This window comes from Chelonia mydas, chromosome 14 (genome assembly GCF_015237465.2).
Source record: "Chelonia mydas isolate rCheMyd1 chromosome 14, rCheMyd1.pri.v2, whole genome shotgun sequence".
NCBI lineage: Eukaryota > Metazoa > Chordata > Testudines > Cheloniidae > Chelonia > Chelonia mydas.
The window spans coordinates 25,806,223-25,816,527 of record NC_051254.2 but is presented as its reverse complement, the minus strand read 5'-3'; the positions used below and the strand labels follow the sequence as shown (position 1 = coordinate 25,816,527).

Sequence of the window (10,305 nt, the reverse complement as noted above, 5' to 3'; positions counted from 1 at the left end):
GGTACTCCCAGGATCACAGCAAAATGCAAGGTGGAACAGATTGTTTAGCATAAGTCATTAGCACATACCGTAAGGGTCCATTCAAGGTAGAGACACCTCTGCAGTCATAGGTCAAAAAGGGGGGGTTAGCAGGTTACAGATGGTTGTAACAAGCCATAAATCCAGTGTCACCTTTTAAAGTGTTGTGCAGGTTTCCTTTGAGGATGAACACTGAGAGGTCAGACACAAAGTGATCGCTTTGTGAAAAGTGTTCACCCACAGGTGATAGGGTGGTTTTGTCTTTTATCAGTTTCCTGGGTGAGTTCATTGGAGAGCATAGTGATTGGTTTGACCCACATATTAGGGTAGTAAATACGCTGGATGAGGTACATCACATGTTGTGATAGGCACGTGTAGGATCCATGGCTTTCTCTCCAACAGAAGGTGGTCCAATAAATTATATTACCTCACCCACCTTGTCTCTCTAATAACCTGGGACCGACACAGCTACAACTACACTGTTTTGTTAAAGTCATTTCAATATTACCTTAATTTTTCTGAGCTGTCCTTTAGTAGAACATTTCAAAACTGTGATTTTCATTCCAATTTGGGATGAAAGGAAGTTTCAAAGTGTTGGAATTTCCTGCAGAATGGAAATTCTGTGTTTTGACCAGCTCTAGTAGAGCCCCTGGGTAGGGGGAGAGAGAGTGATGGCTCTCAGATACCAGGAGCCACACTACACAGACCACCATCGCTGGAGATCACTGGGAAGCCAGTGGAGTTCTTTGGCAGCAGAGGTATTTATTCCCAGCAGTCACATCCTGCACCAGCTGACGTTTGGAGCGGTTTATAGGTGTTGCCCCTGTAGAGTACATCACAACATAGCTGCTGGAACTAAGGGTGCAGGGGGTGCTGCAGCACCCCCTGTCTTGAAGTGGTTTCCATTATATACACGGTTTACAGTTCGGTTCAGTGGCTCTCAGCTCCCCACTATAAAAATTGTTCCAGCCCCCCCTGCATTACCCCACAGGATCATTAAAGTTGTAGACGGTCTAGGACTAGCAAACCTCAGCGGCAGGGAGACATTCAGTGATATAACAAAGCCACTCTGCCTCCTGACCGAGGAACTAGAGTGCAGAGATAGCTGTGGCCGCACTTACGGGTTTTATGGCTGCAGTAGTGAGGCAGGCTCTCTAAAGGTTAATGGAAAGGGGAGTGTATGCTGAGATTTCTGCCACTTGCCAACTGGCCTTGTTAGATCTCTCACTCCTGAAAACCTCTGGAATCCCAAAAAAGAGCCATTTCTTCATTGCTCTTTCATACAGTAGTGAATAGCTGCAGAAGTTTGTGTTCTCGTGTCTGCTCTGCTGGTCACACTATGACGAATCAGCTGTGTAGGTGATGCTACACTGTGGAGTCGGGTAGCCTGAGCAGCAGTTTCGATAAATTTCTTTTAGGTACATGACCATATAGCATCATCTTGGAACTTCCTGGCAATAACAGTGTCCCTTTCCTGGGAACCAAAGCCGGGATGGCTCTCTGCTCACAGACTGCACCTGGACTGCTCTCTGGTGGAGGGATGCAGAAGTAAAGCAATGAAATGAATTCTGCATGCAAAAAAACCCCATACTCTCCCCAGAAGTCACTTTTGAGCAACTCAAAAGTGACTAACTGCTTTATTGACACATGTACATCAGCGAGACAGAGAGAAGAAACTGGTCATCTCCGTAAGCAAAGGGAACTTTATTTTCTGTAAGTGTAAGAGAGGGATGATCACACAACAGCTACAAACAGTCAGCAACAGGGGAAATATACATTATGCATATTTCCTGTTTCTGTCCTGAAGGAAGCTCACTCATCCCTTTCTATTACTACCTAGAAAGAGAGAAACATTGTTTATTCCTTTTAGACATTAAGATTGGATTTGCAGCTGCCCTCAGCCAATTTCTAAAATGGCACCTGCAAGTGTTGTTGTTGCATTCACTTGTTTGCATATTCAGAAGCCACACAGGGGAGCACAGTAAGGCTGGATGGAACTGTCTAGCTTTGCTAAGAGACAGCGGGAGGAAATAGAACTACAATCTATGAGTTTCTGAACGGTGTAAGCAGCTGCGGGGCCGGGGGTGGGGGGAAGGGGAGTTATTGAGTGTGGTACCCTAGGAGAGATGGAATGTAATGGAGAAAATAATTTGTTGACTTTTCTAGAGTGCTACTCATCACTATAGTATCTGAGCATGCCACTGATCATTTAATTATTTATCCACAGTGGAACAGCTTCAGCAGGAGAGACTGAGAGTGCCCCAGATCAGCCTCGTCCATAGCTCAGTGGTTAGAGCACTCTCCTAAGTGGAGGGAAACCTGTGTTCAAAATCTTTCTCCCCTAAGAAGGAATTGAACCTGGGTACCCCACATCCCAGGTGAGTGCTCTAACCACTGACGTAAACGGAATAAGGTAGGCACTGCTATCACCACCTCTTTCTCTGGCAGCTGGATTTTGAATGGGACCTGATCCAGCAGCCAGCCTCAGCCTGGATCGGGCCCCGTACAGAGAATAGGCAGTCGAACGCCTCTCCTCCCCCCCATTCCTGAATCACTCTGCGGCTTAGGCAGGAGACAGGTGTCCAGGCACATGCCCAGAAACAGACTCCTAGGCACCAAGGAACTTCTACCCTGAACATATTGGCTCTGAGTGCATTTAGCACTGACAGGGTTTGGCAGGAGTTTTGTGCATCGCAGTGGAGCCTAAAACTGGGAGTTAAGCACCTAAGTACCCTTCTGAATATAGTCCTAAGTGACTTGCCCAAGATCACACAGAAAGCCTGTGGTAGGGCCAAGATTTGAACCTGACTGTCCTGAGTCCCATTCTGGTGTGTTAGCAAAAAGACCATTTTTCATAAAACTTCTGTTAAGGCAAAATTTCAGCTAAATAGCAGGACAAGATTTCTAACAATGAGATCTATCAGGCTGTGGAATAACCTCCACAGGGCAGTAGAGGAAGTTCCATCACTTGGGAATAATCCTGCCCTGGCCTCCATGAGATGCACTGGGTGAACCTAATGGGTCTTTTAAATTTCTAATGTCAGTGATTCTGTGACAGCTTCTGTAACTGCCTGAATGGGCATGCAAATGTGACGTAACTGCCAGCATTCCAAATGTAACTGCCTGAATGGGCATGCAAAGGCAGGATTTAGTACTTTAAATAGTTTCATTCATAAAATTATAACCCTAATTATACAGGCTACTGTTGAAATCCATCCCTAAAAATGAGCAGTAGAAGGGTAAACTGTGGGGGTATAACAGTAACCTTGTGGGAAATATCCAGCCCTTACAGATGAGTAGAAATTTTCCAGCAAATAATAAATTCACTTAAAAATGCATTTTCCAGGGCAGAAACTCACAAATTCAGGTCAAATCCAGCAAATAGTTTTGTGCAAAACATTTTTTTTTCTTCAAAGAAAGCTGAATTTTTTTTCAATTTATTGTTTTCAATAATAATATATTATTAATTATAATTATAATACAATCACAATATAATTATAAATATAATATAATTATGATTGTGATTATAATCATTATATAAACATAATATATAATAAATATAATATGATTATAATTATAATTATTATAATTAATAATGTTGGTTTCAATTTAATGTTTTCTTCATTTTAAAATGGTGTTTCGTTTAGAAATTCAGCAAAAAAAGTGTGAACAAAAAGGGGGTGAAAAACACCCTCAAACAACTGAAAACTAAATAAAAAACTGAAAAAACCCCACCTTTGGGGTCAAAGGAAAGATTCACCTGACCCAAAACAATTTATTTTTCCGGTTTTCGTTTCCGCCCCTGAGCCAGGTTTTTTTTCAGGGTGAAACTTGGACTGAGAAATCAGTTGTTTGCTCAGCTCTACCAGCTCAGGTTTTCTAGTGCCCTGGGAGTGCTGAAGAGGTGAGGGAATTAAAGGAGCAGCGTGGGTAGGCTCCACTAGCGGTCAGTCCCTCCCATCCACTGCCTCGTGTTCAGAAGAAAAGGGGCTAAGAAGGTTGGACGGGGAAGAAGAAAGCAAGTAGGAGATACTATGAAAAATGCAAGCAAAAAAGGGCTGCAGTATAGAAAAAAAGGAAAATGAAACTGGCAACGTAGCTTTGACCAGGTACTCATACAGAATATGTTAAGGTAAATTATGGGGAGGCAGTAGTTACTGAAATGGAAGTTACATTCAGCATTTTTAGGGTGATAATGTTATTTCTACCCCTCTTCTGTAGGTAGCTTCTGAGCACTGGCCATACCGATGACACTACCAAGATAAAAGATAAAAGCTTTGTTTGTCATAGGGAAGCCTGGAGTCTATCTTACTGGTGAGCAAGCTGTGATTTCTAACCACCTTCAGGCATTCAGTGCAAACTGCACAGTTGCATCTAACATTAATAGCTTACCTTTTTGGACGTAACTTCTCAGGTCTTAGTTCTAAGCTTATTGACCTGAGACTCAGAAATATCTGCTTGTTCCTCAGCCCCCTCCAACTCATGCTGTACTTTCCTGAATTTGGAGAGGTGAACATTGGCTTGTGTATCCTGTAACCAAAAACACAAAAGGAACTAAGCCCAAGGAGAAGTGACATCCTGGCATCCAGTATCAGAGCTGAAGTGGGTATCTCGGCAAATTGTAAATGAATGTTTCTTCCTGTTAAATGACTCACAGCCTCCTCAACTTCTCTCTTGTAGGATTTGACTTTCAACTGAAGTTTATCCACTAAGTCCTGTAACCTCTTTTCGTTCTCTTCACCCTATTGAAAAGAGACCATGCCAGTTTATCTTTACGTTTTTGATGAGAAAAAAACATTTCAGGTAGATTTTCTCTTTTGCACCTGCCTGGAAAGTCAGCTCCTTGATGCGCCGTTCATATTTCCAAATGCCTTTGATGGCATCTGCAGCTCGTTTCTGCTCTCCTTCCAGCTTGGACTCGAGCTCTTGGATCTGGGGAAGTAAATGAGAAATTAGGCACCAACTCTACTACAGGAGGCAGAGGTTGAAATTGTATTCTTCACCACCAGCCTTCAGCTCAAGCACATACCCTGGACTCCAGCTTCTGAAGCTGCTTCTTGCCACCCTTCAGTGCCAGCTGTTCTGCCTCATCCAGATGGAGCTGCAGGTTCTTCACCGTCTGCTCCAGGTTCTTCTTCATCCTCTCCAGGTGAGTGCTGGTGTCCTGCTCCTTCTTCAGCTCCTCCACCATCATGGCTGCCTTGAAAGGTAAACCACACAATGAACTCAATAACGGACTCAGACAAACAGATACAAAGATACAGGCAGTCTGAGGGGTTGCTTATGACTCCAGCCACAAGATTCCTGTTACCTTATTAGCTGCTTGCTGAATGCTTATTACTGTGACCTTCCACTTGCAATGGGATAGAGCGGGGATACTACAGTAGTGATAATGGAAGCAGGGCATTTGCACAATCAAATGAACTCTACTCACAGGGTGTGTAGAATTTGTCAATATGTGTGTGTACTGTATATGTGCATACATTGTTCATGCAGAGATACGGACAGTTTTTATGATTACCTTTGAGGTTGCGGAAAAGATTTAAAACAATATAAATGTTATTTAAAACAAACCTAGGGTGTGTGCAGCCTCGCATTTTGGTCTCCAAAGCTCAGACGATCTCCAGGGAAATTCAGGGAATATATCATAATAGGCCTTCGTGAGCAATACAGCTACACTTGAAAAGAACTGACTCTAAAGTTACAAAGTGCAATTCATTTAATATATAGTCCTCAGATAGAGGACTATCAGATATTAAACTGATAAGAACAGATTTAATAATGTTATTAAGATGATTTTGAAATAAAAAGAAAACGGTACAGAGTTTAAGCATAGAAGTTTCTGGTTATCAGGGAATAAGGTACAGATTATCAAGGGATGCGAAATTCGGTTTAGGATCAGGTGGAGTAAGGAATACATAATCTGCAATATCCCCGATTGGGGGTAAAAGGTTAACGGGTCAAAGTACAGACACTGAGATATGGGGTCATGTTGTTCATATAATGGCTATGTTCAGGTGTGAAGTATAATGAGTGGATACAATGATGAGGATGGATTTACCCTCATTTGGTGAGATTTAATGTTCAGTGAGTTTATGGTTCCAGTTCATATGGTCCAATGGAAAAAGTCTCTCGGTCCCTTTCTCATAGTTGATGCACGATGTCGTACCAGCTCACACCTCCTGGTACTGTCGGGGGCCGGTGATGTGTTCGACGTAGATGTCCCTGGACCATCGGATGGTGTCCGAGACCATGAGGCGCCGCATGAGCCATGCGTAGCATCGACCAATCCTGCAGGTCCACAGCACACGCTCATTGCAGGGGTCCGAGGCACCCAGGGCTCCGACGATCAGGGCATCCATCTGCACCTCGTAGCCCTTCGCTTTCAGGGTGTCGGCCAGAGGGGCGTATTTTTCCAGCTTACGAGCTCGGGCTTCGCAGAAGGCCAGGGTCCTGTTCTCAAAGGAGACCGTGACGTCGACGAGGATGATCTTTTTCTGGGCCTTGTCGGTGACTACTACGTCAGGTCACAATTGGCTGTCAGTACCGGGGATGGCGCAGTTCACAGCGACCTCCCCCAGGCGAAGTGCAATGGCTTTCACCAGGCAGTTCTGGATGGCATTGTGGCGCAGATGCCAGGCTCTGGAGTGGGGCTTGCAGCTGCACAGGACATGGGGCAGGGTCTAATAATTTTATTAAGATGATTTTGAAGTAAAAAGAAAACGGTACAGAGTTTAAGCATAGAAGTTTCTGGTTATCAGGGAATAAAGTACAGATTATCAAGGGGTGCGAAATTTGGTTTAGGAACGGGTGGCATAAGGAATACATAATCTGCAGTCTCCCCGATTGGGGATAAAAGTTTAACGGGTCAAAGTACAGACATTGAGATATGGGGGGTATGTTGTTCATATGGCTATGTTCAGGTGTGGAGTATAATGAGTGGATAGGATCTAATAATTTTATTAAGATACTTAATCTTAGCCAAAAGGCCGAGAAGCGATCAGCAAAATGCAATACAAAATTCCACGAAGTTCTGAGCTGTATGTGTAGGAATGGCTGTGCCTCACACAAGTGTTAGGTCAATAATTGCATCCCTAAGTGCCACAAGCCCACTAACTTCAGAACAAGGGCTAGCTGCTTAGGAGCTTCACCAGCAGAGCTTAGCTCAACAGGTATATTAGCTGCCTAAGGAGGTGATGCTAGCTACATATGGACAGGAAGTATTTTGTAAGCTGTGCAAGGCAACTAGTTCTGGGGGAAGGTGATGGCCGTTGTTAGGTGCACAGTACAAAGTGCATGAGTTAGCTCAACATTTAACCTGCTATTCTGTGAAGCCACAAGGGACTGTTATTTCTAAATTGTGTAAATATTTGTATCTCCTTTCTTCTGGGTTGTCTTCCTTATGAATTGAATCCAAGTATCAGCAACATTCACTGACTGCCCCTGGAGATGTTATGGGTTTCCAGACTAATATGTTGGCCTTAGCTATGTTTTTAATAATATTTATGATTTAACTTCTCTTTTGCAACTAAACACAAATTGTTCCTTAGTGGTATGTACTATTCTGTAGAACAGCAGTAACCTCTCCCTGCCCTTATTACACAGAAACACTTATATTGATCTGGGAACCTGTGGGCTCAGTACAGGTACTCAGTTTGGGTTTTATTTCTCATACAGTCACACAAATTGGAGGTAATTGTTCCAGTCTACTCAGCACTGGTGAAGCCTCCGCTGGAGTTCTGTGTCCAGCTTTGGGCACCACACTTTAAGAAAGATATGAGCAAATTGGAAAGAGTCCAGAAGAGAGCAACAAAAATGATGAGAGGTTTAGAAACCATGACACACGAGGAAAGCTTGAAAGGGAGTCTTGAATTTAGTCTAAAGAGAAGACTGAGGGAGGACATGATAACAGCCTTCAAACTGGTAAAAGGTTGTTGTAAAGAAGACAATGATCAGTTGTTCTCCGTGTTCACATGGTAGAACAAGAAATAATTGGCTTAGTTTGCAGCAAGCGAGATTCAGGTTGGATATTAGGGAAACTTTCTAATTATAAGGATAGTAAACTCTAGAACAGGTTACCTAGTGAGGTTGTAGAATCTCTGTCATTGGAGGTTTTTAAGAACTGGTTAGACAAACACCTGTCAGGGATGGCCTAGGTTTACTTAATCTTGCTTCATTGCGGGGGAACAGATTAAATGATTTCTTGAGTTCCCCACCAGCCCTTCATTTCTATGATTCTGTGAAACTGCTAAAGGCTGCATTGATCCCTGGCACGCCAGCCCCACTGCCTCGTGTGACCTCCTGCATCTTTCTACAGGGCTGCAGACAGATCTCTCATCTAGACTCTGACACCGCACACTTTATCTCACAGCACACAGGGCAAATGCTAAACTGTAAAAGAAGTAAATGAAATGAAACATTTACATCTGTAATTGCCTTCTTTGCTTTCTCTTTAGCATTTCTTGCCTCTTGAATGGCCTCCTCCACCTCACTTTGGATTTGAGCAATATCGGTTTCCAGCTTCTTCTTTGTATTCATAAGGGTGGTGTTCTACAAAAGAGAGAGAGTGAAGTAGCTTTTGAGTCTCTGATCCTTTGTCCTGGGAAAGGATATGAAAAGATCCTGGAATTATTATTGGTTATTACTCTGTGTTTCTGTAGTAACATGAATGTGTATAGCCCTGCAATGTGGGTTACCTGGGTATGCAGGAGCTGCACGCACTCAGTGTTGTCCATGAGCTCCTGTTCAGCCACTTTCCTGCTCCTCTCTGTCTGTTCCAGAGCTGTCCTTAGCTCCTCAGTTTCTCCCTGCAACAGGTTAGCTCTGTGCTCAACCCTGGCCACCTGCTCCTTCAGGTCTTCTTGGCCTCGGAGAGCATCATCCGAGTGCAGTTGCATGTCCTACTTATAAAGAAGAGTTGATTTTGTTACTGAGCATGCTGGCTACTGGTTGTGAAATTCATAAAAAAAAGTATTAGTTGGAAATTAAATCAAAGACCTTGACCACTCCTTGGACATCCATAGAATCATAGAATCATAGAATATCAGGGTTGGAAAGGACTTCAGGAGGTCATCTAGTCCAACCCCCTGCTCAAAGCAGGACCAATCCTCAACTAAATCATCCCAGCCAGGGCTTTGTCAAGCCTGACCTTTAAAACTTCTAAGGAAGGAGATTCCACCACCTCCCTAGGTAACACATTTCAGTGATTCACCATCCTCCTAGTAAAAAAGTTTTTCCTAATATCCAACCTAAACCTCCCCCACTGCAACTTGAGACCATTACTCCTTGTTCTGTCATCCACTACCACTGAGAACATCCTAGATCCATCCTCTTTGGAACCCCCTTTCAGGTAGTTGAAAGCAGCTATCAAATCCCCCCTCATTCTTCTCTTCCGCAGACTAAACAATCCCAGTTCCCTCAGCCTCTCCTCATAAGTCATGTGTTCCAGTCCCCTAATCATTTTTGTTGGCCTCCACTGGACATTTTCCAATTTTTCCACATCCTTCTTGTAGTGTGGGGCCCAAAACTGGACACAGTACTCCAGATAAGGCCTCACCAATGTCGAATAGAGGGGAATAATCATGTCCCTCGATCTGCTGGCAGTGCACCTACTTATACATCCCAAAATGCCATTGGCCTTCTTGGCAACAAGGGCACACTGTTGACTCATATCCAGCTTCTTGTCCACTGTAATCCCCAGGTCCTTTTCTGCAGAAGTGCTGCCTAGCCATTCGGTCCCTAGTCTGTACCGGTGCATGGGATTCTTCCATCCTAAGTGCAGGACCCTGCACTTGTCCTTGTTGAACCTCATCAGATTTCTTTTGACCCAATCCTCCAATTTGTCTAGGGCCCTCTGTATCCTATCCCTACCCTCCAGCGTATCTACCTCTCCTCCCAGTTTAGTGTCATCTACAAACTTGCTGAGGGTGCAATCTACACCATCCTCCAGATCATTAATGAAGATATTGAACAAAACCGGCCCCAGGACCGACCCTTGGAGTACTCCTCTTGATACCGGCTGCCAACTAGACATGGAACCATTGATCACTACCCGTTGAGCCCGACAGTCTAGCCAGCTTTCATCCAGCCCATACTTCTTTAACTCACTGGCAAGAATACTGTGGGAGACCGTGTCAAAAGCTTTGCTAAAGTCAAGGAACAACACGTCCACTGCTTTCCCCTCATCCACAGAGCCAGTTATCTTGTCGTAGAAGGCAATTAGATTAGTCAGGCATGACTTGCCCTTGGTGAATCCATGCTGACTGTTCCTGATCACTTTCCTCTCCT

The 10,305-nt window shown here is 43.9% G+C and overlaps 1 protein-coding gene across 1 annotated transcript; it reads right to left on the bottom strand.

Moving 5' to 3' along the window:
• Window positions 1-4,428: 4,428 nt before the first annotated feature.
• LOC102947417 (myosin-8) lies at window positions 4,429-8,915 on the bottom strand. The gene is made up of 6 exons (XM_027834698.2): window positions 8,715-8,915; window positions 8,443-8,568; window positions 5,048-5,218; window positions 4,846-4,950; window positions 4,674-4,760; window positions 4,429-4,548 (listed from the first exon to the last, which is right to left on the bottom strand). Exons 1-6 carry the CDS (start codon window positions 8,913-8,915, stop codon window positions 4,429-4,431), a joined length of 810 nt encoding a protein of 269 aa, XP_027690499.2.
• Window positions 8,916-10,305: the final 1,390 nt, after the last annotated feature.